This window comes from Monomorium pharaonis, chromosome 4 (genome assembly GCF_013373865.1).
Source record: "Monomorium pharaonis isolate MP-MQ-018 chromosome 4, ASM1337386v2, whole genome shotgun sequence".
Taxonomy (NCBI): domain Eukaryota; kingdom Metazoa; phylum Arthropoda; class Insecta; order Hymenoptera; family Formicidae; genus Monomorium; species Monomorium pharaonis.
The window spans coordinates 9,106,476-9,134,223 of NC_050470.1; the positions used below are offsets into that span (position 1 = coordinate 9,106,476).

The following is a 27,748-nucleotide window of genomic DNA, read 5'->3' on the forward strand; positions in this document are numbered from 1 at the left end:
ATCATATGTTTAGTTATAAAAGAAAAAACCTAACAAAAATTATCTTGATTATCAAGATAATTTTTGTCAGATTTTTTATTTTCGGATTATTTAAATATTAAAGAAATTAAAAATAATAAATATGTAAAAAAGTGAAAAATAAAAACAAAAATGTAATCGATATACATTTAATGTCAGTTTTAGTGTTAATAAAAAACCAAAATCATCAGTGGCAATAGAAACACTGAAACAACTTTCGATTATATAAATTGATAGTATCATTATTCAAATAATGTTGGGAAAAAACAGGATTCGCTTTAAGGTGTATAAGAAGTCATTTAAAAATAGAAATGACAGCATATAAAACACACTTTATTGCGGCTATTATTAACGCGTGAATGCTAATCCTGCTATTTATTATTAATTATAAAATTATATTCCTGTACATATTGAGAATATAAATGCAACTGTCAGTGTCCCACATAAGAAATGTACGACGCATCGAACGGGCAAGCATAGAAAACAAACGCACGTGGGACTTGGCCACAAACCACGCACAGCTGCGACAATGTTGCAGCTGTAAATGTGTATGTCATTCGCACGCGGATGTGTTAAGTTGAGTTGTTATCCGCAACTTGGAAAAATATTCCGACTTTCCTTTTCGCTCAAGTGAGCGTAACATCGTTGTTATGCATATTACATCATTGTCAAACATCACAATTGCATTTAATTTTATCGAGTATTAAATTGAGCAAATGCAGATTATTAACTTAAATAATATTAAATAATATAAATATATATACATTTATATACCATAGATAAGGATATCCTGTAAGACGATCCTGTACAAATCATAATAATAATGATTTTACCCCTATATAAATATACTGTAACTATTTTTGTACATTTTCTAAATATTTATTGTGTGCACAAATATACGTATTTAAAAAAATAATTAAAAAATAATTAAATATCTGTATTCAAATAAAAACAAATAAAATAGATTATGATCATTCATGATTGCAATTTTTTTCGTAAAATTAAATTAAAGTATACCTATGATTGTTTAATTTAATAAAAAATGACTTTTTATCTATTTGTAGAGAGCTTCATTCTATTGTAGTTTTTCTTCTTTTCATCTTCAATCGCTTGTAAACTATAAAAGTTTGGATATTGGACTACCACTGTTTTTAATTGATTATTGAATACTTAATAGTTTTCATATATCTTTAAAAAGGCACATGGGCACATCCGATAACATGGGCACTCATTAATCAATATGTGCTTGCTAATAAAGTTTCATATATCAATGAGAATAATATCGTTATTACTCTTTGGCGCAAATGTGTGTAGGCTCATAAGCCATTGTAATATATAAGGAAGGGACATACAGAGACTCACGTACAAGTAGTAAGGAATAGGAGAGGTAGATCCGAAGGGACAGAACCACAGGCCTCTCCTGGTACCGTCTCGTATGTGATGACTTAAAAAAGCAGCTAGTATTATCCAGGAAGTGCGTTCCAATAGAGGAGATTGGAAAGTGTTGGCGAGGGAGATAAAAAGCATCCACAGTAAAATAGGAATGGTGGTGCAATGTAGGAAGGGCCGTTTTTGTAAATGCGTGGCATCCTGAAACAATATACAAAATTAACGGTAAAACGAAATAAAGATGTAGAATGCTTAGAAGTAAATAAATATGTGAAAAATAATTGTAAAGTTAAGTAACAAGATTTGAATATCATAAAACAAAAAATTTTGTAGATATTTCCAAAAAAGTTCTCATTTTTTTCTAGTTATATTGACAATTGTTTCAAAACATGTTTCAAGATAAAGTTACAGATTTACTATTTTATTATTTAACATTTATAAACATTATTCTTAAACATTTTTTTTTTCCAACAACTCAGTTTGGCGTAGCATGTGTTTTAGAAGTGTGTTTTGTTAATAATTTAGAAAATATTAAGATTAGAAGTTTCACTCAATAAAATAAAATTTTATACTGTAATATTAATATAAATTCCATACATATATATAGGAACTAAATATAATATGATGCAAGGTCTACAATGTCAGCAGGAGTAATGGCGTAAGGAGCAAGAATAACAATTAACCAATTAAAAACCAGGAGTAAACGAAATGGGCAAATCTCATTTCATCCTCGGTCTACAATGTCAGCAGGAGTAATGGAATAAGGAGTAAGAGTAACAATTAACCAATTAAAAACCGAGAGTAAACGAAATGGGCAAATCTCATTTCATATTTCTTACTTCTTACTCCTACTCCATTACTCCTGCTGACATTGTAGACCTTGCATTAACATACTTTTCGCTTATAGTTAACGCTTGAATTTCAAAGTAAACTCTTGAAGGCTGATTTTTGAGTAATTTGCATATTTTACTCACATGGATATGCCAACTGCGTGCCGCGATAAAGTGATCCAGATCGATAAAAGACGCTAGTACGAAGCAAGAAAATATACTATTCAGATTGCGCGCGATCGGCTTTTGCGAAAGGACGACGATCAGCATCCACGTGAGGCCACCCACTGTTGCGTGCGTCGCATTGTCAAACGCCGCGCGCGTCGACTCGTACTTGCTGTACTTGAGCCCGAAATCACCGAGAACCGAACAAACGCCAATTGCGCACGTCAAAAGGACGCGCGACCAAAGCTCGCGCCACATCGCGCACGTAATTGTATCGTAACGCCAGTTTTCGCGATTAATTTCGGCAAGTGACGATTGTAAACACCACCTCGCTCTCTTGACAGTCCGCCATCTTAGTTGTGCACGCGCAGGCGCAAGTTAATCGGTTCACGCGGCGCGCGAAATTATGAACACAATAAAGTTTGTTTTTTATTCCTGGGCAGCAATCATGTAACTTTTCCTTTAAGACGGAAACGTGAAAAGTGAAAAGTTTCATGTAACTATCTCTTTCTATTGTATTGAATAGAAAGAGACAGTAACTTGAAACTTTTTACTTTTCACGTTTCCGCCCTAGGGGAAAAATTACATGATCGATATACCCTGCACTGCTGCACTAGTGCAATAGGTTAGAATGAGAAAAAATATATTTGTCTTATTCTAACTTATTGAACCAGTGCAGCAGTGCAGGAATAAAAAACAAACCTATGGTTCCTTTGAATTGTTGAACTTTTTGCACAATCTTTTTTCTTTTTCTTCTCTCTTAATAGAGGAAAAAAAGATTTTGCGCCGAGCGCCTAGTTTCTAGTTAAAGCTCGACAATCATTGGCTTTCGTAAGTCGCAACTGGCTGCTTACAACTTCTGTAGACGGGCTTTAGGCCCGGTCTACAATGAGTGCTTTCCATTTAGTAACACAAGTCGACACAAGCATCGTTCTATCTTTTTTTATGTTCAATGAGTAACAAAGATAGAACGACACTTGTGTCGACTTGTGTCATTAAATGGAAAGCACCCAATAAGTCGTTAGTCGTTGGTCGTAAGAAATTTAACCAATCACAGTTGATCTTAAAGAAAAATAATCGAACATAATTGGTTAAATTTCTTATGACCAACAACCAACGACTCATTGTAGACCGGGCTTTAATTGTAAGCAAGGCCTTAGGCTATAAAAAACTAACCAATTATAATTGAATGTGAGAAGAATAAACGAATATAATAGGTTAATTCCTTAGGGCTTAAGACTTGCTACACCTATTGTAGATCCGGCCTTAGGCGTAGTCTACAATGAAGACTTAAGCCTTAAGCCGTAAGAAATTGACTAATCATAATTGAGTATTTTTAAAAAACTTGACTGTGATTAGTCTATTTCTTATGGCTTAAGGCTTAAGTCTTCATTGTAGACTACGCCTTATATTCGATTATTCTTCTCATATTTGATTATAATTGATTAATTTCTTATGGCATAAGGCTTACTATTGTAGATCCGGCCTTAGCCTTAAGCCAGTTGCACACGATACTTGTGCTAGATTGCTTATATTCGCGTATACTTGACCGAAAGTGAACGTTTTTTTAAATAATTGCTATATGTAATCGTTTGTATTTCGTATGAAGAGGTTTGAAGTGCAATTAAAAAGATTTGTGAGTCATTCGTTTATTTGTAATTATAATTACATTTGATATAAACACGCCCGTACTAAGGAAGCGTTCCCACCGAGCGCGTTACGCGTCGCGTCGTCATTTGCGTCCAATCAAAACATCTATATCTATATTTTATCATAATAAAATGGGACGTGATTGGGCGCGAAGGACGACGCGACGCGTGACGCGCTCGGTGGGAACGCTCCCTAAGGCTTTGATGCGCACCAAACTTAATACGCGTACCAAGATTTTGACAATGTAAACTAGGCCAATAGGTTTGTTCGCGTTGCTTGAAATCCCCAAAATTGTTTGCACTTTAAGGGTCGGTTGTTCCAACTTCTTGGTAAACTTACTTATCAGATAAATATATGTTTGTCTTTATTTATTTAAGAAAAGAAATGAAGATAGACACATGCTTATCTGGTAGATAAATTTACCAAGAAGTTGGAACAACCGGCCCTAAATGAGATAAATGGCCTAGTTTACATCGTGCATTTGATACGCGTATCAAATAGTAAATAACTAGTGAATGTGTTTAATCATTGGCTGATCAGCTTAAATTCACTACTTGATACGCGTATCAAATGCACGATGTAAACTAGGCCAATATATACTCGAGTACTGGAGAAAGAAAGAAAGCGGAGATATCGAGTGCGAAAAGTGCAAGTAACGCGAACAGGCCCAATTTGTGTGTCTCTTGCTGGAAAGCTTCCTATTTTGTCAATGGTCAAGTAAATAAATTTTCTATTCCTAGGAAAAAATTACTGGGCAGTCTCTAGTTCAGCGACGCCATGCTTTTGTTTAGTCATACCATGTCTATGACGTGATAAAAGACGGGCGCTAACGCTAATTTGGGTTTGATTTTTCGTTTACTGCTGGTAGATCGTTCCTCGTGGGTCGTGGGTTGATTCTCTCAAAGAAAGGCTCAAGCGAGAAAGAAAGTTATTCTGAAGCCCGTTACAATGGTAATTATCCGATTCATTAATTGTCAGTCACTTAATCTGTGGCTTTTCGGAGAAGAGGAGGCGGCTTTGTGCCGAATTTGAAACGATTTACGCGACATTTAATGCCGCTTTATTTTCGTTACGTCGGTTGTCCCCTCCAGCATCAGCCATAATTATAATACATGTATAGTATACCTGCCGGCGCCGATATGATAGCTCGTGTATCAAATTCCCCTTACAAAAAAAAAAATGTCGAATAGGGCTTCTGTCCTTGGAAAATTCTAGAATGATTTTCGAAACGATGGACTGAAAATTGTTACATTCAAGAACGAACGTGTACCAGACGATAGAAGCAGATAGAAGTGAATTAGAAATTCTAGATAAATGACAGTTGCCTGTGCAGTTATCGATTTATTTTGGTCATTTTTAATAGCTGTTATCCATTTCTGCCAATAATCTGTTTTATAATTCTTAAAACTGGAAGAAAGTTGAAAAAAAGTTAAATTGAGATCCTTTGGACATATTGTTTTTCGTCCTCGATACATATCTGATTAACTTTCATTACTTTTACAAAAGTAAGATGATTTTTACTTTATTTATTCTTACCTTTTTACCTTCTTTAACATTCTAGAAAGTATTTGTATGATTCTTTATTTGTAAAAAATTACATGTAAATGTTATAACTAATTATAATGTTCTTAATTACAAAAAAATTAAATATGCTTTATGTTGAATCTTACGTACAAAGAAAATTAATGTACATTAGTAGAAACAGAGAAATTGTAAAGATAAAAGATCCCTTTAAAGAGTATCTTATCCATATATAAGTTATGCATACTTGGATACTACTACATTTATTATGTATACTTAAATACCATTACATTAGATTTGCATACTTATCACCAAGTTTATATTTACAATTAATTTGTCAATCACAATGTTTGGTTTTTTTAGTTGAATCTCATGTAGCTTAGTTTTCCTCTTTTTTTTTTACAAAGAAAAAGATGAGAAAGCTATAAAAAGTTTAACTTAAAACAAACTTGCTTATTATTTTGTGTCTTCTTTTAATAATAAATTTCTTTTCATTTTAGGCAGTTATGGCTCAACAAGAGGAGTTTCGCAAGTATTTAGAGAGATCTGGTGTCATGGATGCTCTTACACGGATACTTGTCAAGCTCTACGAAGAATCTGAGAAGCCAACTGATGCTTTAGAGTATCCTTTTCTTATCAATTAAAATTTTTTAATTTTATGTTCAGTCTGAATTTCAAGAGATAAAAATACTTGAGTTTTTTATTATATGGGATATGAACTCGATATAACCTCCAATGCCCTCTCGTACATAAGAATATTTGCTTTCTAATTATGTACCAAAATGTATGTATCGAAAACGTTGATTTCCTTATCTATATTTTAGCTATATACGTAAAACTCTTGGTGATATCGTGGAAGATAGTAATACGGTAGAGATTGATAGCTTAAAGAAAGAATTGAAGGAATCTAAAGCTCAAATTGCTGAATTGAAAGCAAAATTATCCAAGTATGAACAAAAGGAAGCAACGACTGAATAACTATGGACAACATATCTTTGACCAGAGTTCATGCTAGTCTTTTTTTTTTTTTTTGGACACTGACTTTTCTAGTCAGTCTATGTGCCTTATTAATATACGATGTTAAAAAAAAAACAAGTTAGAATATAAGATAAATTACTAAACTTCTGTGTAAACATTCCATCATTTACATGTGATCATTCATTCATGTACTTTTATTTTAAGAAAATGATTTAACTGTGTTACCTTTCTAAATAGAATTTATTTTCTAAGGACAAATTTATCAAGTATATGACATAGTACTTAATGTCAAGTATTTTGTACAGAACAGATCTCATGCTCAAATAAATATTTCTTTTACGTTTATTAGAATGTGTATTCTTAAATATATAATATCATTAGCCTTAGTATTAATATGGAACTTTATTTTATTTTTTTTTGGATTTATACAATATATTGATATATTGCAAATAAAATCAACATATGTTGAGGAAGGATAGATAAAAAATACCATTTCTACCTATCAATATTACAAAAGTTTAGACGTCTAGTATAGACATGTTTGTGATATACATAAATATTACGTCACGTGAAGATTAATTAAATAAGTTTCTGAATCTTTTATTCTTGGAATTTTTATATATAGTGCATTGAGAAATTTGTTCTTCATGTAATGAATATTCTGTAGTAGCCATTCTGAAATATATAACAAAATTAAATAAGACAATAAATATACATATAATTAAAACTAAATATGTCATAACGAGAAAAATAAAAATTTAATATTAAGATGAAAGAGTTTGAGTACATATCAGATATTGATTCATATCAAGAGCTGAATAAAAAATTAATAGAATTATTTTTAAAGAATTACCTCCTGACTTTAGGCAAATCTGAGTATGAGCAAAATTGATAAATTTCATGTAGGTTTTGCTGCCTGTCTACGCTTTACTTCCCAATTATAGATACGTGCCATGTTCACTTCCATGGTGGTGTACTGATCTCGAACAAAGTCTAGATCATGCTCTACATATCCTAAATTCTTTTTGGCTGCCTCAATATTTTTGGTCAACACTTCTTGTGCGTCATCTAAAGTATATTCTAGCATGACGTTAGCACCCAGCCATAAACATACTTTGTCTGTTGGTGGTATTATTGCTTTTGCGTAAACTTGTTCCGATAATAGAAATTGTGTTTCTAAACTACTCTTCTCGCTCTGCAGTTTCTCAATCATCTCTAGAGATCTTTCTAAATCTGGTATTTGTGATTTTAAGCGTCTTCGTTTGTTGACTAGGTTAAACTCCATAAACTTGTACTTTCCATGGCTCTCGTCAAATTTTCTGAGTACCTTGTCCACAGATTCGTTTTCTGGCTTTGCCATGAAAGTCTCGACATCGTCCTGGAATTGTGTGACACATGAATGACAACAATGGTAAATTTATAATTATGAATGATCTAACAAAGATAAACATGAAAACATTTTTGTGCAATATTGTTATATAAAGCTTGAATTAGGAAAAAAAATAGAATAGGAATTCATACAAATAACAAAACAGTACATGACTTTTGGTGACCATATAAGGTTCGATAAATCGATTGAAATTTTAATCAGTCAATATGTAAATGAAATGTTAATTGTCGGTAAAAGAAAAACAAAGGGATTTGCTTCTCAATGTCTTTACAATATTGCATTATATTTTCCTTTTTACATGAAAAAAAAAACGATTAAAAAATTTTTACATTAGAACGATTGGAGAAAAACAAGACATTTTCAGGGAACAATAGCTCGAATTTCACAAATGTGTGATACGCGTGCGGGAATAAAAAAAAATTAAATGTTATTAAATCCCACTTACGACAAAGTCGGCCTCCGGTATGCCGGCGTAAGACTTCCTATCTTTACCTAACTCAATTTCCACTTTATTATCACCGTCTTCCATCTTGAATTTCCTGTATACTTCCGAAGTGCACTTCTGTATGCTTCAGTATCTCCTGCACCAACGTGATTCACGACTATAGACGCGGTTGCTCTTGCTCGCTTCAACCTTCTAGTCAATTTTCATAAAACGACGCTTTTTTAAAAACTTAGTGCTAATTTCTAATGTACTCCGCTTACGCAACAGAATCAAATGTAAAAAAGCATTTATATTAATTAAGAATGAAAAAGCTGTAGTTGTTTTAAAACTAATTAGAAGTCTTATTTTAAGACCATCTTAGGGCTGCGTTCAGAAACCTGAGTGCTCTCGGGTATCATTGGTGCATTCAGTAGCACAACCGCTCACCGAGTGGCTAAGTAGCAATTGAAGATGATTGGGTCTTACCTTTGGATCCAAATCACTTTTAATTGCTATTTAGCCGCTCAGTGAGCGGTTGCGCTCCTGGGGCCCGATTCTTGAAGTCATTCGCAAGAGAACGTATACGCAAATACTCGCTCTAACAGAAAGTTGTAAGTTTATTGGTTAATAGCCATACGATAGCCAATAAATTTCTAACTTTTCTGTAAGAACAGAATTTACGAATACGTTTCTCTTGCGAATGAATTCAAGAATCGAGCCCCCGGAGCTCGATTCTTGAATTTATTCGCAAGAGAAACGTATTCGCAAATTCTGTTCTTACAGAAAAGTTAGAAATTTATTGGCTATCGTATGGCAATAAACTTACAACTTTCTGTTAGAGCGAATATTTGCGTATACGTTTCTCTTGCGAATGACTTCAAGAATCGGGCCCCTGGATGCACCCGTTTTATCATTGTTGTTCGTTGAACGTGGGACAAGGATAGAGAACCAAGAGCACTTGGGTTCTCAGGTGACATTTCCGAACGCATCTGTAGATGAATGATGGGAGGGGAAGGAAGGTCTTTGCATTCATTGGCCTAGTTTACATCGTGCATTTGATACGCGTATCAAATAGTAAATAACTAGTGAATGTGTTTAATCATTGGCTGATCAGCTTAAATTCACTACTTGATACGCGTATCAAATGCACGATGTAAACTAGGCCATTGGTCTTGTCTACAATGACCTATGGTCTGTTCTTTCTAGCTGCACTGTTGCACCGGTGCAATAAGTTAAAGTAAGACAAGTATATTTTTTCTCATTCTAACTTATTGCACCAGTGCAACAGTGCAGATAGAAAGAACAGACTACTAGTTTACACCGAGCACTTGGTACGCGTATCAAATAGCAAATAACTAGTGAATGTGTTTAATCATTGGCTGATCAACTTAAATTCACTACTTGATACGCGTACCAAGTGCTCGGTGTAAACTAGATCAATAAAGATTTAAGCTTTAAGCCGTAAGGAATTAATCAATCACAATTAAATATTCTTATAAAAATTTACTGTGATTGGACAGTTTCTTATGGCTTAAAACTAAAATCCTTTATTGTAGACTAGGGCTAGGGCATTGTTAACCCGGATCTACAATAGTGTAGTAAGCCTTATGCTATAAGGAATTAACCAATTATATTCGATTATTCTTTTCATATTCGATTATAATTGGTCAATTTTTTATGGCATAAGGCTTACTACACTATTGTAGATCCAGCCTTATACATTTTGGCCCCAAAATGGCCGGGGCCAATACGATGTATCAATTCCATTTTCCCCACATTCCATTTTTACTACTACTCACTCACTCTTCTTGTACAATAAACACTACACATACTTTATAGACCCAAAATGGCATTCATGCGAAGATCTTCCTTCTCCTCCCGTTGTTCATCTGTAGATATCTACAGATACCTACAGATCATCTACAGATATCTTGCTTGCATATGCATAGCATAAGAGCGGTAGGCCAATAAACATTGTAAATCAATATGCTGGGAGCTAATTAGTTCAACGGTCTTATGCTATGCTTATGTAGCTTAGTCATTATCGAGAGGACATAAAAGAAAATTTTCGTCACGAAACGCTTGATCCTATTTAGTTTCATATCTCGATAATTACATATAACGTCACAATATGAAGTTGCTTTAAATTAACCGCTTACCGATATATTCCATATTGTTTCGGTGAATCATCGTCGCTAGCGCCACCATTTGGTACTACATTTCTAATGGATTTTCGCCTCACTTTTGATGGCTAAATCATGCTTAGTTCGGTTTCCTGGTTCGTTTTTATACATTTGGCACTCGTGATGTCGTGGATGTCGTAGTTTATAGATCGTAACGAACGACAAAGAAACAGTGCGAAATAAAGCATAAAAACGATGAAGAAGTTAAATTATTCACTAGAAGAAATGGAGCAATACTTGCGAATAAACAATACTTCAAGTGTATTGTGCCATACACATATCGTGCCAACAACGGTTTCTTCCCTAAAACCATTCAAAATCACTCGACATTCTTTTCTAAAACCGATTCCTAACCAAGGGTTAGGAATACCAAATACGATAAATAATGCGATATTTAATATAAATGTGAGCACGAACAAACGCAGTACGCAACAAAAGAATAACGAATGGCGAGAAGGAAATGAAACGGGACGAGACCAACAACGATCTACGACGAGACGATCCAGCGAGGCGAACAAGATTCTTTGTGACAACGCGACAGATGCGACGTTCGGTTCGAACCATCACCCATCTTCCGAATCAGGCGTGAACAACATTCACTCAGTTAAAACGATAATCTGTGAAAAACGAATGCCAAACCAAATGGTATGGTTGTCGAACATATCACCAATAAAATCTACAAGCATGCCGAAACACGACGCTAACTTCACAATCGTTAACGCCGAAGATAAAGAGGAAGAAATCATCGACGTAGAAAATTTGCCAGACGACATAATGAGAAAAGATACAAAAATATTAAAAATTTCAGGATTGAAACAATTCGATAGTAAGAAAGAAGATAAAAGAAAGATATTAAAGTGCTATACATGGAAGTTAAAAAAAAATTTAGATTGTCCAGAGCAGATCCCTCAATTAGAACAGCGAGATAAACAATTGGCACTCGTTAAACGACACAAGGAGAAGGAACAACAAAACAACGGCGACAAACGAGCGTATTCTTTACACGAAAAAATAAATACCGAAACAAAGAACGTTTGTAATCGGAACATCGCGAGCGAGAAACCGCAGAGCACGGAAAGCGTGGACCGCGAATGCAACATCGCAAATCCGACGACGTTGAACGAGCTGACAATCGACAAACGAGCCCTGACAGATACGAACATACGTTGCGATTCAAGTGAGAACAACATGCAAGTAAAAGTGAAGAATACGACGAAATGGATGGATACGAGCGAAATTAAGAGACTAATAAAAGAAGAGGCAGAAGTACGGCGTAGGTTTGGTAACATTTTGAACTCGCAAAGGGACATTGCTGAGATACAAAAACGAATTGAGTTCATGCGTTCATTCGTGAATGAATATGAAAAACCGAATATGGTATCGTCGGATGAGATACGAAGACATAACGAACGTTCAAAAATCTTGTTTAACCAGATATTAATGGAATATCAGCAAACTTGTGAGATACCGACAATGAACACAAACACTATTACTGTCAAACAATCAAATGGGACAGATATGGCAAATATGACAATGACCACGCAAACAATAAAACATCCATTATATCCGAAAACAGAACCGATGGAGTTCCAATTAATGCTACGATTTCAAAACGGAACAATGCACGTGGATCAAATTTTACCAAAGATTCTAGATGAATCGATTACCGAACAACAACAGAAAGAAACAAGTACTGCAACACAACCACAGCAAGTGAAATTCCCAGAACGACTAAACATTTCGGAATCGACCGTACAAGAAACCAAAGATTTGGAAGAGGAATGCAGACCACAACTAAGAAAGGAATCAACACACGATAGAAAATGGAAAAGAAAACAGGCGTGCGACGAGAAAGATGAAGTCGTGTTCAAAACAGCCAAGAAACGTAAAATTATACATGTAAGTACTAGGAAAAAGAAGGCCTTACAAGCGAGAAAAATAGCCAAAGAAGCGGAAAGAAGAAGAATGAGAGACTCTAAGATATATTTCAGAGACAAAAAAGGCAAATTTACATCGAAACCGAAAATTAAGCGTACAAACAGTAAACATTCCAAAGAAAAAGATCCTACAAAGACTTTAAGCTAATTAAAATACGAAAGTACAACACGAAACGGAGATACCATTCGTAAAAGTTAAATTAACTAGGACGGAAAATAAAAAAAATACCGTAATCGAGACACAACATTCGATCATCGGTGATCTCGAGTCGGATGTAGCGACGTACGCAAGTGTCAACAACGGCGAGATTATTGAGATCATGGTGGAATAAAGACATTACACTATGATTGAGATCAAAGAGTAAAGAATCACAGGAGACAGCATTTTGTTTCAGAGAGAGCGACGGATATCTTATATATAAAAGTTGATACTAAAGATACTGGCCACTCACGCATACATGCACACATCATATAGTGAGCTTTCTAGCAAAACACAGTGTAACACAGGGTCCACTAGTGTGAAAAAGAACATATCAGTGTCTCACACTAGTGGACCCTGTGTTACACTGTGCTTTGCTAGAAAGCATACATACACATATACATGCAACCATGCTATAGAAAACATGCTGATTTGCATGTCACAAAGTGGGTTCTACAGATGGCTGCTTGATTACAGCCGTTCCCAGTAAATCGTACCTCCACTACCGATACGGGATCTTTTGTGATTCTTTACTCTTTGATTGAGACAGTATTATACAGGTGGAACACTCAACTAAACTTGCCATCTACATTGAAATTTGTAACACAGCAGTAAATAGAAATACTGTGAATTAGTATATAAGCACACAAATATATTTACTTATAATAATAATAATAATCAATTAACATATTCATATTAACGTAAAATCTATATATATTTACTTTATGAACAATTGATTGATAAAAGTATCATAAATATTTACACTATACTTATTCCTATTAAGCGATAAAATATTATAATTATTTACCGTATAAAAATCAGTTATTTACCTTATTTATTTTATACTTATTTACGTAATGAAACATTGTAAAAGGAAAAAATAGTAAATTTATGTTTATGCGATGCAAGAGTGTAAGTAAACGTGATATAATTACAACAAATAAATAAATGGAAACAAACACGATTTCATGAGAATATACTTATTTTAATTAGTTTATTTTTTGAGCTATAATCTCGAAAAATTTGCTAAGCGCGCAAATTGCGATCGACGTGTACGTCGATGCTGGTATTCTTAACAATTTGTGTTTAAAAATGTGGTCGGAGCGTGAGTGCATGTAACATCAGGATGCAAATCCCGAAATATCCGACGCGATTAAAGTTAATCGAAGAACCCGAATAAACCGTAGTTATGCAATAACGAGGATACGGAGTAATTCTAATTTGTTATTTTTGTTATTGTTATTTTTATTTAAAATAAAAAATAAATAAGTCATCATTTCGATATCGATTCGACGTCGAATTTATGTCGAATTTATTATCGTTTCTCGCTGGGATTATTAAACGTTAGCACATGTGAATTGCATCCGATGGGGATGCCTGTTTTGAAGGCAACAAAATCAATATTGATAAATAAACAAGTATTTAATGTTTTATTTAATAATTCTGGATATCTTTTTTACAAAATGTAACTTTGTCAGTCAATGAAATATATCACTAATCTTTCTTAATAAAATACTAATCTTTTAGTAATTATACACTAATTCTGAGGTAAAAATCTCTAAAAAATGGAAAATAATAACTAATTAACACAACTATAAAATACCGCCACAAATTAGTGATAATACACTATTTGCAATTTAGACAGTACAAAAGATTGCAAAGGCGATATATAATTTTGTAAATTCCAAATCTTTGTTGCAAATTGAAAATCGTCACTTGATTCCACAAATGTTAATCTGCAATCTGATATTGGGTATATATTATGGAAAATTAAAATTTGAACTACGATATTTATTTATTTTTATTCAAGAAGAAATTATCAAAAATTAACAATTACACATTTTTATTATTAACTGATTCATAATTGTTATTAAGCATATTTCTCTTATATTAAAAAAATATATGTATTATAAGTTTTCTGCAAAATAAAATTATACATATAAATTCAACCTCATCACATATATTAAAATAATTATATACATTAACTATGTATATACACTGAAAAAAATTTACTAAATAAAAATAAATGTTTTTCCAAATAGTATCATACAGAAGTTTCGTAAAAAATAAATAATATTTATTTCAAATAAGATCATATTTTCTATAATTAAAGAAATGTATGATGCATTTTCTAAATTATAGAAATTATTATCTTATTTAAAATAAATATTATTTTCTACAAAAATTCTGCATGGTACTATTAAAAAAAATATTTATTTTAATTTAATAAATTTTTTTTTAGTGTACAACTTCAAAAAATATATACAATAAGTACCTTAATTACAAGAAGCAAAACAATTTTTATTTGCTTTTCGTATTTCCGTCATATTTATCGAAAAAATGCGGTGATTTGTCTCATTTAGATTGTAACCAGTAGTCATGTAACGATGGCAACGAGTTGTCAAGATTAGCATTCTTTTAAAATGCGATTTATTTATTATTTTTGTTCCCGCTATACATTGCAATTCTTCGGGATTTTGAACAACGACTTCCTTAAAATCATTATTATACTTTTAGCGATAAAAAATCTCTCTTTATTCAAATAATAATTATTACTTATTGTTAAATAATATGTAGAATATTATATTTTTGAAATATCTCACCATATTATTGAAATCAATAAATTTAGTGGCATCTGCACACATAATAGACGTTGCCGGCTGATTGCTGAAAATTATTGCACATTCTTCAAATGCGATTGGTCCTGTCTGACCTGATAAAGTACCCACCAGTTGAGTTATTTCACTCGCTTCTCTGTCACTTAATGAACAGTCTATTAGCTTCGAAATTTCGATCCTATACAACTTGTCTGCTGAGAATGCAGCATAATATAAATCTACAATTTTCACGATAAAGTCATTAGAGATCGCGACAACTAACGAAATATTATCGACTATGTAAATCATCTTTCTTTGCTTTATATATTTTTATTAGTGTGCCTAAAAATGTGTATATAAATATTGTAAAAAAAATTTGTTAAAAAGTGTACGAAAAGAAAAGATCAAGTGCTTAATATTTACCGGATAATATAAAAAATTTGTACTTCTAACAATTAAAATAATTTTTTTGTTAGAAAATATTCAAATATTATGACTCGAATACTTGCCTTTATCAGTAGTCGCCAAATGTGTGATACCTTCCGCAAAATTAAAAGTTATATTTTCTATGGTAAAAGTTGCATTAGTCGGTTTCATAAATTCACTTTCAATTCTGCAGAATTTCGAAATATGTGGGTTATACACCACTAAACCGTTCTCCACTCCGTCAGCTATGAGTAACTGCATTGCAATTTTGTAAGACATGAAATTGTTATTATAGTCATATATAAATTTAGATACTATTTAAATACTGAAGGTACAAGTTTTTGATGTCAATTAAATACATGTAATTAAAAATTATTCGTGACTAATCCATTAATATCTAAACAAGTATACTAACAATTGCGTTATCTTTTATATGATTACAATGCGAAGCGACAGCATGAATTGTTGTAAAAGTTCCATTAATACCATTTCTGTTTATAGCGACATTAGACGGGATGATAATACGTTTAACCAGCTGATCAGTTGATAAGTCGAAAATCAGTACTTGCGGAGGACAAACCTGTTCCTCTTCAATATAGCCGGAATCCATAACAAAGATGTGATTGCATTTAATCTGTAACACGAGAAGATGAAAAGTATTTCGTATGTTATTTTCCCTTATACAGATTACTGTATATTGAATAAATAATATTTCCGGTATGTTGTTAAGTTTTTAAATATAAATGCAAGATGTGTAATTGCCGCTTACATCTATTCCATAGGCACCTGTAATGCCTTCACATTTTTTGTTTGTATGCCAAGACCAATCCGGGTATGGGCGCAAAAGCAAACCGCCTTCACCTTTTTCGTTACTTACTGTTATGATACTAACCGGTACTTCTTTACGTCTGTCTCCAGTAAGAAATATTCTACCATCTGTAACATTCATTTGCAAGTTTTATTAATATTTTATAATTCTGGTGTAATATAACGTAACGTTATTCGTTATATTAACAAGATTAATGTATGTACTACAATGTAACATGGATGTTTAATGATATATTAATACTTACAAATAAGCTTTAATTAGCAAATTGCGGAAATATTACACACAAAAATGACATTATAAATTGAAAACATTTTGCACTAATTTGTAATTATGCAAAAGTCTTATAAAAATTAAATTTCTAAGTTATAAAAAATAACATTAAATAATTAAAAAATAATTTTACATTTTTATAAGCATAAGTATAGATTAATTTGATTTCTTTATACACAATTCTATTTTGAAATATATATTTTAATACGACTAAAATATTTTTTTTTTTAGAGGAGGACCAATAAGGCCGATTTTTGAGTCATAAATGTCGCATTTTCTTGATAAAATATTCATATAGTTTGTGAGCTTTTCGAAACGCTGTATAAAAACTTTTTTATGTTGGAAAAAACTAGAGTTACGAGCCTTTAAATTTGGATAATAAAGGCCACAAAATGGGCGATAATAATATTTGTTTCTTTTTAAGAACTAAACAAACTATTTTTATTGCACTTATAATGTGTACTTATAGTGTAATTGTACATCTGTGAATGCAAAGACATGTGTTCGTGCATGATTATATATAAATATGTGCAAATATTCTTTATTTTACCCTTCTTTTTTTGCATACATGCACATTATAACAAGGGAATGGAAATCTTTGTGGCATTTTTCTGTTAGAAACTTTCAAAACAACACGAAAATATAAAAGCAAAGAAAAATCATTTAGTCAATCTCAACTATATGAATATTTCATTAAGAAAATGCGACAGTTATGGCCCCAAAATCGGCTCTATTGCCCAACTCTTTTTAAAATTTTATTTTTACAAATAATTATTACTATTTGTAATACTATTAATAATTTTGTATACTACTATTGTTTTATAAAATTAAATCAAATTATTAAATTATTATTTCAAAATAAATTGTGAAGCAGTCAATATTTTATAAAAGTTAACGCATTTCTGCAACTATTTTAGTAAACATGTTTACATGATAACATATATTATACATACATACATACATATATATATATTTATATATATATATATATATATATGTCAAGTGCATACAATAGGGATACAATTTCAAGCGTATGTATACTTTGGGGACATTTGTATACTTTGACAGCCTTCAAACTAATATATATCACATATATAATTAAGGCAATTTTATTTATGTATATCATACGCATAGTTGGAGTCCAGGGTAAATTGTAATCAGTCACTAATAGATGGCGCCACTCTAGCCGTTTTAAAAATATTCTGATGGATTGAGATTTCATATCTTTAACTATGTGACACTTTTAGATAGATGTATGTACATGTAAATTTTGTGTAATTAAATAAGTTTTAAACAATAAAAATATTGATTTAAAAAAAAACTTTACATACTCATATATAAGGTGACATCAATATATGCGTTTCGTATACAATGTAGTGTAAAAGTTTTAAAATGACCAATTATTTCGGAAAATATTAATTTAATTAAAAAATGTTTAGAATAAAAGTCTTTAAAAAATGCATTAATTTATAATGTTTACTTAAATTTTCAATTAGCTTGAAAAATTTCATCAAGGTTAAAAATCTTAAATGAAACGTTATATTTTTTAATATTCTTGTAACTCATCTCTACTTTCCAAAACATGGTCCTCAAAGTATATGTAAGTCATATATTTTTGTATGTATATGTATATAAAATTATATGTGCGGCACACAGACACGTGTCATCATTAGTTCTTATTTGTTTGCGTCGGTACTGTTAAATGCTAAAGATCAAAAAGCGACATCACTGATTATAAGAGTTAAAGTTATTTATATATATTTATATATATTATATATATATATATATATATATATATATATATATTATAAGTAAAAATAAATAATATTAATTTACCTGGTGCTTCATCTACGTACTCGAAAAGGGCTGAACCAGGTTTATAATTGCCGGAATTTATTGCTTCTTGTTTTTGTTGTGGACTTTCCCAGAGGTAATCAATATATTTCCACGAGTACATGGGATTTAATTTTACGCTAAAGTTCATAATTGCCATTGATAAAATTAATATGACAAACAAAGAATTCTTCATTTTTAGCACAGCAGATAATTTAATATTGCTATACACGTTAAAATAATATCTTGGCTGCGTCAATAGACACGTTTTTTACAAGCGCAAATATACAAATGATATTATTTGCAACGTTGTCTAGCATTTATAGTATACTGCTAATAAAAAATAATGGTATAAGCAGAAATGCCTTTTTTAAAAGTATACTATTTTAATTCATACGCTGCGGCATTTATCTATTTACATAAGAATTAGTAATTCTTATCATATGAATATATTAAATAATATAATATATGTATATAATATATAATAATATGTATAATATGTAATAAATAATAATAAAATAATTCTTAAGACGAGAATTAAGTTGTGTACTTAATATTGTAATTTGACATATCATATATGTTTTTTTTTTTAGTAATGACAATGAGTTAAATTGATTCTAAACTTGTATAAACATTATTAAAAATTAAAATTTTTATTAGCAAATATTTTTAGCTTTATATTTTTATTAGAATCGAATTGGCGTTACAAAATTCTTTTACAAATTTAAAGTACACATAAAAATGAAGGAATCAAAGGATAATTGGTTCAGCCATTATTGAGATCTGATTATCTCGTATGAAAGTACAAAATAGTACCATAAGTGTTTCTGAATCATTTATATGTAAACTTACATAGTTAAATCGTAAAGTTGTACAGCAACTAATATTTTATTTGACGATAACAAATCAATTAAATTTATTTTATCCAATTCATCCTGAAGAGTCTTTATTTCAATTTTTGAACTCGACGTTTCTTTAGTTTTAATTTTTTATTTGTAATTTTTTTATTACTAATTTATATAAAATAATTACTTAATTAAATTACATAAAAAAATTTTTATAAAAAAGAAAGGAGGAAAAGAAATAAAGGACAAGCATTCTACATGCATCCTACCTAAGAAGGTAGGCATTTGTTGATGAATTTATTATGCAAGAATTAAAATAATTTTGTAAAACACAAATGTAGCGAAAAATAGATAGCGTCTTTATTACTCACTATGCATGAAGAATTATCAAACTATTATTCGCATACAGTTGTACCTTCTTTTGTTACCTGGGTGATATTTATAATTTATTTCCGATGCATATATAAAAGAATAATGTTATTAAAAAGATTATCTTTTAAGAATATGTCCTATATACAAATGTCGTAAACAATTCTAATCTTGTCAAAATACTTATTTCAATTTATATATGCAATCTAATCGTATGTATGTAACTGGCACAAATAATTTAATGATAATTGATAATTATGTAAAAGAATGTTACAGAGGTGAAAAATATATCTCAGTGAAGTTAGCATTAAAAAATCATACATTTTTAGCTTTTAAAAATCAAAATTTTGAAAAATTTTATTTTAATTATATTAACAAAGAAAATAAAAATTACGTTAATACTTCTTCTTTTGATAATTAAAAATATTTTAACAAAGTTATGGGACCATTCTGAAGAAAATTTAAAAACACATGCAATTAATTAATACAAAATGTCGTTAAAAAATATTTTTATGTAAGATTATCTTATATGTGTAAGAATATGACTAAAAAATCAGAGAATGTTTGTTAAATTTTTATACAAAGTTAATAATTTATAAAGGTCAATACAAAATTATTTTTTATCCTATATTTTATTATTTTATATTTTATTTCTTTTATTTGTAATTTTTTTAGATGTAATTTTTCCTGAAGTCCAGTATTCCAGTGTTGAATAAGTATTTCTATTTTCAAAATAATTTCTGCACATAATTATATTTTTAACAAATAATTTACAATTTGTAAATAAAATAAGAATATCATTAAAAATATACACATTTTAACATTAATTACTTTACCTTTGTTTAATTAACTTTTAAATTGTTTATTAAAATGGAAATATTTATTATTTTATGATTGGATTTTATATATTATTAAAACAATTATTAATTGAGCATTTGAATTTATGCCATTATGCAACGTCATAGTTAGTTCGATTCTGATTTCACTTTCTCGAGCAAAAATGCTCCTTCTTTTACTCTTTATTAGTTTATTCTATGATATCATCCGATCTGTGGCGGATTCTATTGGTAATTTATGGAATCATCTAGTCTAGTATACCACTTTTGATAACTACTTCAATTTAAAAAAATTACAAATTAATTAAATCATCTACATTATATTTTTAAATAATTTTTTAATATTTTAACTTTATATATATTTTTGTAACAAATTCTATAATTGTAAATTAGCACAGAATTTGCAATATGCAATCATATATTTTTCTTGAAAGGCAACTATATGTTTTCTCATCAATTCATTCATATAATATTTTATTATTCTGTGGATACGATTATCAAAATAATAATTTTGGAGACATACTATATTTTATGTTAAAATGTTGATTATTTGCAAATCTTATTTTACATATATTACTTTAAATAATTATAATAAGTGTTTATAAAACATGTTTTTTCCCCTAATGATCTCTGTTCATTTATACGGAAAAATAATAAGAATTGAATAATAATTACATAGACAATATTTTGTATTATTCTTTTATAAAAAGTTTAAGGAAATGAGAAAAAATTATATAATTATTATATATATAATATATATGTATATTAAATTATATATATCTAATTATACATAGAATATTATAATACAATATATATAATATGATTACAGTTAAAATTTTTGTAAAAGAAAAGGATGCAAAAGTTATTTTTCTAATTACTTTTAAACTATTCTTCTTATTTTCTTTATATATACATGGGAGGATACAAGAAATGAAACATAATGCAAGAAAACAAATTACGTATGAACGTATTTTGAACATATTTATATTTTTAATTATTTATATTTCTAATTATATACAGATTTTTTACTGAGAAATTTTTTGAAAAATTAATTTAAGAAATTTTGTTCAAGGGCCTGTCCTTCAATGCATTTGCTCATACCAATGACGGTCCCGATAGCTTATACGTTCAATCTAAATTAAGGTGCTTACCCGCACCCCACATGCGTCGTGCACACTCGCGCGCGAACGGCCCAACGGACATCGCATTTATCACTGGACTCGGGACGCATTCCTCCTCTCTGATACACTTTATTGGGTCTAATAGACCCGAATTATGGTGTATCGAGTAAAGCAGGGTGGATCTGGACTAGAGCTGTCTAGACGACTCGCGCCTAAAAGCCGCTCTTTTCAACTGGCAATTGCATTGCATGCAAAACAAAACGATCGCCGCGAATTAGCCAGCCAATTGTATCGCCAATCCCTTTCCCCACTCACAATTAGCATAACTTTGTCACACGTAATTCCGTATTAAAATGAATTCGAAAAGTTGTTTCAGTTTCAAGCAAAATTAATCTAGTTTTATATCACTTAACATAATTAAATAAATTTATTTAAACAAACTTATATAAAATTATAACATCATGCATATATTGATAGAGTAGTTAAAAATATTTAATTTTATTGCATTAGTCTATCTAAAGGGTTCTTTTATTTTTGCAGTCCTATTAATAAACATCTTAAGTTTCATTTCTTCCGATGAAAGATTCTTCTAAAACGGACGCTGTTCCCTAAATCCAAGAATGGACTGATCTCCGTTGACCGGGAGAAATTAATCGCCGCTCGTTCCTGCGAGCCTTGGTGAAAAGGTCGGGATCGGGAAGCGGAGGGGGGGGAGGGATCAATGAGAATTAGCGTTTCGGGGGCGCGAGCAGTTGTGATGGAGCAGATCCAGAGCGCAGGCCACGCATCGTGTGTTATGAGACGATAGCGCAGATCCGTGGCACGTTCAGTTGGAAACTCAATGGCGGTTACAGGTTACCTAGGGCATCCTGCGGAAATGGCCAATATACACCTCCGACCTCCAACTCGCTCGGCCGATCGAGCGGGCGCGAGCGAGCGAGCGAGCGCGCACGGCTCGCGGCTCCTGTCGTACGGACGTGCGGTCGTACCCCATGCGCCCATGTGCGTACGTGCGTACGGCCGCTCGCTCGACACGCACTCGTTACGGCTCATCATCGTGATCTATGCGCCTACAACAAACGCTATATCCTTAATCCGTTCTAGTTGGCTCGATCCTACCGCGCGTGCTGGACGGAAAAGCCAATGCCGTTACCTTGGAGGCCTCCGCATTGCTTTTCTCTGAGAGAGAAAAGAAAATACTTTCCTGCTTCTTGATCCAATTGCAAGGATCTTGCTGTCGCTATGTACGTTTGATCTGCAAATTCGATAATTTGAATAGTTCACTTATTAACGGCTCTTTAGATAGACAAATCTCATTGAGTAAATTATCTCTTGTTTATATGAGGTATCTGTACCCAATATGGCCATGTACCCAATTTGGCTCACCCTCCATTTTCAAATAATTACACAATGAATTTCATAGATAACGCTAATATATCGCTCAGGAAGTCGATATGATGTATTTATGCTGGTTAACTGCACTATATCTTCTCTCTACGGCTCGTAATCACACTTTATTCAAATTGTGTTCTTCTGAATCTAAAATTTCAGAGGTGAGTTTTTGCTTTGTGTAACGATCATGTAACAATTATAAATATCCACAATTCATATTATTGTAGCTCTTTATTTAGGACTTTCAACATTGTACTTATTTTAGGTTTTTATTAAAACGTCTTGTTTATAATTAAAGAAAAAAAGCTCTTTGTATTGTGAAACCATTATGGTCAGGGACACTGCTAAAAATCATAATATATCTTATTAATATACGAGAAAGTTAAAATTCTGTTTTTTTATTTAATATTTAATTTTTGATTAGTATTTCTTGTCTTTTTCTAGTTAGTTGAACCTTTTTGACAGGTAAAAGTTAAGATAACGCTCCTTGTAGTAAACAAACACAGTTTTATTATTTAATAAATAGCTGCATGTGTAATTTTTTCTATTAGTATGTTAATAAGTGCTTAATTAGACATTTTGATTCTGTTATTTCGCATTTTTTTTTAAATATTTATAAAAAAAGAGAAAAATACATAGCCGGGGCACATTAGATATATATGTATTTAACCCTTTAATTTTGTATTCATCAAAAAATGAGAAAAATCTCCAAAGCTTAGGGGGGGGGCATATTAGGTACAGATACTTTTTATGCATTTGAATGGATTGCTAAAATTTAATCCATCAATAAGAAAAGAAGTATTTTTAGTGAACGAATTTTCTATAAGTTAAAGCATCGTTGCATCAATTGTCGCATCAGTTAACAAGTAATCTATGCACTACAAATGTTGCATTCCGAATTTATTGTGATAAGAAATTAGTCATTATCAATGGAAGTCTTCTATTCATTTCTAAGGGAGATCTTCTTTTAGCTCCGTTAGCATCGCAATGTAGACAAATAATACATATTTCTGTACGCGGCAGATATATGACGTACCTAGACCAAGAATTCGCACATGTTCCGTCTGCCGCGAAGTCAAGCAGCGGCCGAGACATTAACACGTTAAGACGTTAACGCAGATCTAAGCTCGAGTTTTTCATAAGATCGGTTCGTGCTTCGTATCGCATAGCTTTCCTCGTTAACCACGGTCTTTAGATTCGAAAACTTCTGTCTTGATACATCTATGTGTCTCTGGATAATATTCCATTTAGTACATTTAAAGTTTGGCATTACTAAAAATATTGTATTTAAGAAGACTTTTTACCTTACTCCTTTAAATTTTTTTAGACTTTTTAGAATTAAAAAAAAAATAGATAAATATTTTTAACATTAAATTTTTGACATTTTTCATAATTTGATTTCGTGTACCGTTTTATTTTTATCTTCTCTAACCTGGATAACATTTATATAATTTATTTATTAAAATTATTTATTATTTTATGTTTGTAATATTGTGATATGAAGATTGATTCTATATTTACATGATTGTTCCTTTTATTATCGAATAATGTATAAGTTGAAGTTCTATTTAAATGTAAGACAGCTGAAGAAAACTTAAGTTAAAACATGTAACTGTGGATGAATAATTAACCAATTGCAGTAAAGTTTAATAATTACACCCAAATTAGTTTGCTCGTTATTGGCCTTATTATATTTTTATTATTATTGATTTTCTTTTTTTTAAATAAAAATGTGAGTAATAATTTATCATAATAATAATGAGACAGTTAGTGACTATGATTTCAAATCTAGGGAGACTGAGAAATAGTTTAAATGCATTTATATATTCTGTGTTTGCCTACTTCTGATGTTTTTCTTGAAGAGGAATCTTTGAATTCAAAGTGCACGAGTTGAAAATACAATCGATCAGTTAAGTATGCGTGATCTCGAAAGAACCTTCTTCACATTATCGCGAAGAAAGAAGCGTCGCTCGACTAACAATGGCACCACAAATACTGGCTCTCGTTGTCCCGCAGATTTAATCTGTCGAAATGAATCACCATTTTGATGAGCTCACGGCTAACAAACAGTTTACAAGAATAACAGTCGATGAACAGCTGAAGGGTTCGCAGAAGCGCAAGACTGAACCTAAACTCTCCGACAATTAATACGTCGTAACTTTTTTTTCTCTTAGCGTGTTAAAAGCGAAGAAGAAAGTATACTGGTCCCTCGATTTACGCGGTACTTTTTGTACACGAGCTCTTTTACACGATCGAAAAATGTATCTTTCTGTGATATGGTCTTATTGAAATTATATATTCTATATCGGTGAACAAAAAGTTCTTACTTGATTGTATTTATTATATCGGTTGGTTGCTTTGGAATACAATATTAATAGCTACAACAAATAAAATTTTAATTTATTAAAAAAAAAGAATTACCGATACAATAAATTATCAATACAAAAAATATATAAGAGAAAAATCATGTTGTAAAAATATTTATTTCACGTATTAATGCATAAAAACTAATGACAAAAATCTTGAGACTTTCTATATTATTTTTTGTTTTATATAATATTTTTAATATTATTTAGTATAGTATTGTATAGTATTTTTTGTATTGATAGATTTTATTCATGCAATCCTTAATCGCATAAGAAATCTAATATGGAACAAATACTTTGTATAAATCGAGGGTATAAAATCCGTGTATTACATTGCTAATTAATACAATGCAAAAGAATACTTTTTCACGTTCAGGACTTTTTTTATATCTCAAAGATGCTTTGTATGAAAAACGTAAACCAAACCAAACGGTTGCTTCTTTTCAAAGAGAACGACTTCGTTTCAGTTTCTTTCGGTTCCTTTCGTGGCCGAAGGGATATCATTAACAAGTCCTAGGTGTCAAAGACACACAGATTTTGGAGCCATGCATTCTTCTTTGAAAGGTTCATACGAAAGAATTTCGTTACACATTCGTTCAAATTTACTTTGCATCGCTGCCGATGTAGACTAAAAAACGAGAGTTGTTTAGTTTCTATTTAGTAATACAATATATGTGGCATTACATATTATCTCAAAGTATTAGTGTCCAACAACGAATATTTGAAAAACTTTTCTAAAAAATCTATCTTGGATTCCATTCGTCTACAAAAAAAAAAAACATATTTATTTATTGTAAATCAAAGAGAAAAACAATTTTCAATAAAAAAGAATTTTTTGTTACAATATTAAATCATTAATTTTTATTTTAAGTTTTGCCTTATATTTGAAGATTTAATTTTTAATCATGGGGATCTCTTTTTAATCTTTGAATGCTGTTGCATATTTCCAACGTTCATTTTCTATGCGTAAGTTTAAGAATAAATACACTTAAAAACAAAAAACAGAGTATATAGCATCAGATATTAAAATATAATAATGCTTTTTATCGTTAAGAATGCATTGAACAGAATAAAAATAAAGAAATAAAATATCAATGGATTCTTTACTTACAAGATATTTTCCAGTATAAAATCAGCAAAGCAAACAATTTTTTTACAACAAGACGATATTTTTCCTACAGAATTAAAACTGATTATTTCTCACCGATATGACACTTTGCACCGGCAAATCGTGAAAGGCCACCAAAACATCCTTTACCTTGCGCGATGCTCTGTGATGCTCACGAAATGTTCATTATGCATCTCGAAATCCCCAAAGACAACTATCGGCCGCTAACTAGCGGCACGTGCGAATGAATGAATGAAAGTTTACGAGGATAGTAAGAACAGGTCAATCTGCCAATTGACCAGCCAGCCAGTCAGTCAGCCAGTACTCGGATGCCGCGCGGATAGACAGATCTCTCTCCGGATCGTTCCTCCCTTCGCGGCCTCGCCATCCACCACACGCAGAAGCGCGCTCGCGCGCGCGCGGGGTACCTTCGTCGAGAATTGGCCGGAGTGCACGGCAGATAAGGGTGCCCACGGCTCACATGGTGGGGGATGGTTGACTCCGGAGTGGCCACTCGGAGTCAGTTGCTCTTATGCTCGCCAGTCACGAACAGCGCGATCGCGTTGCGCGCCGCTCGGCCCGAACCGCGTGACGCGAACGTCACGGACCGTGACGAGGAACGAACAGCGGATTCCGAAGTGCGCGTGCAGTAGAAAAACAAAAGAAGAAGGGAACAGTCGTCGCAATAATCACGCGAGGTGAAAAGTTTTGGCGTAGATCCACGCGAAGTGGCGAATTCGCGCTGGAGGAGTGGATCCCGCGGGATCCTGCGACTTCCGCGGGAGGAAGGACTGTGAACGGATTGACTTTGGGCGAACGGGGAATATTTCGCAGTGCTAAAATCGACGCAGGGTGGACTTTGCACCTGGTATATGTATATCGCGAAGACGAGGCTTCTCCACGACCGACGCAGTTCGCGCGAGTGATGATCGTTCCTTATCGCTCGATCGCTTCGCCGGTCGAACGTTGAAAGAAGCTGCGGAAGAGGACTGATTGCATTAGCGCGTTACTATTGCCTTCGGTGCAACCGGATGCACCGCGCGTCACGTTGTCGCGAGAGAGACAGAAAGAG

General features: G+C 31.9%; 4 protein-coding genes across 18 annotated transcripts; 1 reads left to right on the top strand and 3 right to left on the bottom strand.

Annotated features, from left to right (window-relative positions):
* Positions 1 to 330: 330 nt before the first annotated feature.
* Positions 331 to 2,775, bottom strand: LOC105835525 (transmembrane protein 267). Its single transcript, XM_012678913.3, has 2 exons — positions 2,382 to 2,775; positions 331 to 1,608 (listed from the first exon to the last, which is right to left on the bottom strand). The coding sequence occupies exons 1-2, from the start codon at positions 2,658 to 2,660 to the stop codon at positions 1,279 to 1,281; spliced, it is 609 nt and encodes a 202-aa protein (XP_012534367.2). The 5' UTR covers positions 2,661 to 2,775; the 3' UTR covers positions 331 to 1,278.
* A 1,923-nt stretch (positions 2,776 to 4,698) lies between these two features.
* Positions 4,699 to 6,896, top strand: LOC105832101 (c-Myc-binding protein homolog). Of its 3 annotated transcripts, XM_036285693.1 has the most exons (4): positions 4,699 to 4,769; positions 4,921 to 5,003; positions 6,074 to 6,195; positions 6,398 to 6,896. In XM_036285693.1, exons 2-4 carry the CDS (start codon positions 5,001 to 5,003, stop codon positions 6,549 to 6,551), a joined length of 279 nt encoding a protein of 92 aa, XP_036141586.1. In that variant the 5' UTR covers positions 4,699 to 4,769; positions 4,921 to 5,000; the 3' UTR covers positions 6,552 to 6,896. The 3 variants fall into 3 exon arrangements, with proteins under 3 accessions (XP_036141586.1, XP_036141585.1, XP_036141587.1); XM_036285692.1 differs by lacking the exon at positions 4,699 to 4,769 and having other exon boundaries at positions 4,803 to 5,003; XM_036285694.1 differs by lacking the exons at positions 4,699 to 4,769; positions 4,921 to 5,003 and adding an exon at positions 5,284 to 5,557.
* Positions 6,591 to 8,677, bottom strand: LOC105832102 (prefoldin subunit 3). The gene is made up of 3 exons (XM_012672749.3): positions 8,387 to 8,677; positions 7,405 to 7,929; positions 6,591 to 7,226 (listed from the first exon to the last, which is right to left on the bottom strand). Exons 1-2 carry the CDS (start codon positions 8,468 to 8,470, stop codon positions 7,450 to 7,452), a joined length of 564 nt encoding a protein of 187 aa, XP_012528203.1. The 5' UTR covers positions 8,471 to 8,677; the 3' UTR covers positions 6,591 to 7,226; positions 7,405 to 7,449.
* A 5,909-nt stretch (positions 8,678 to 14,586) lies between these two features.
* On the bottom strand, positions 14,587 to 26,963 carry LOC105832100 (major royal jelly protein 1). Of its 13 annotated transcripts, none has more exons than XM_036285342.1 (12): positions 26,827 to 26,963; positions 26,680 to 26,743; positions 23,166 to 26,196; positions 22,964 to 23,065; positions 21,841 to 22,880; positions 18,643 to 18,779; positions 16,477 to 16,643; positions 16,123 to 16,341; positions 15,791 to 15,962; positions 15,288 to 15,520; positions 14,960 to 15,176; positions 14,587 to 14,602 (listed from the first exon to the last, which is right to left on the bottom strand). In XM_036285342.1, the coding sequence occupies exons 5-11, from the start codon at positions 21,918 to 21,920 to the stop codon at positions 14,961 to 14,963; spliced, it is 1,224 nt and encodes a 407-aa protein (XP_036141235.1). In that variant the 5' UTR covers positions 21,921 to 22,880; positions 22,964 to 23,065; positions 23,166 to 26,196; positions 26,680 to 26,743; positions 26,827 to 26,963; the 3' UTR covers positions 14,587 to 14,602; position 14,960. The 13 variants fall into 13 exon arrangements, with proteins under 13 accessions (XP_036141235.1, XP_036141234.1, XP_036141240.1 ...); XM_036285341.1 differs by having other exon boundaries at positions 23,166 to 26,331; XM_036285347.1 differs by lacking the exon at positions 23,166 to 26,196.
* Positions 26,964 to 27,748: the final 785 nt, after the last annotated feature.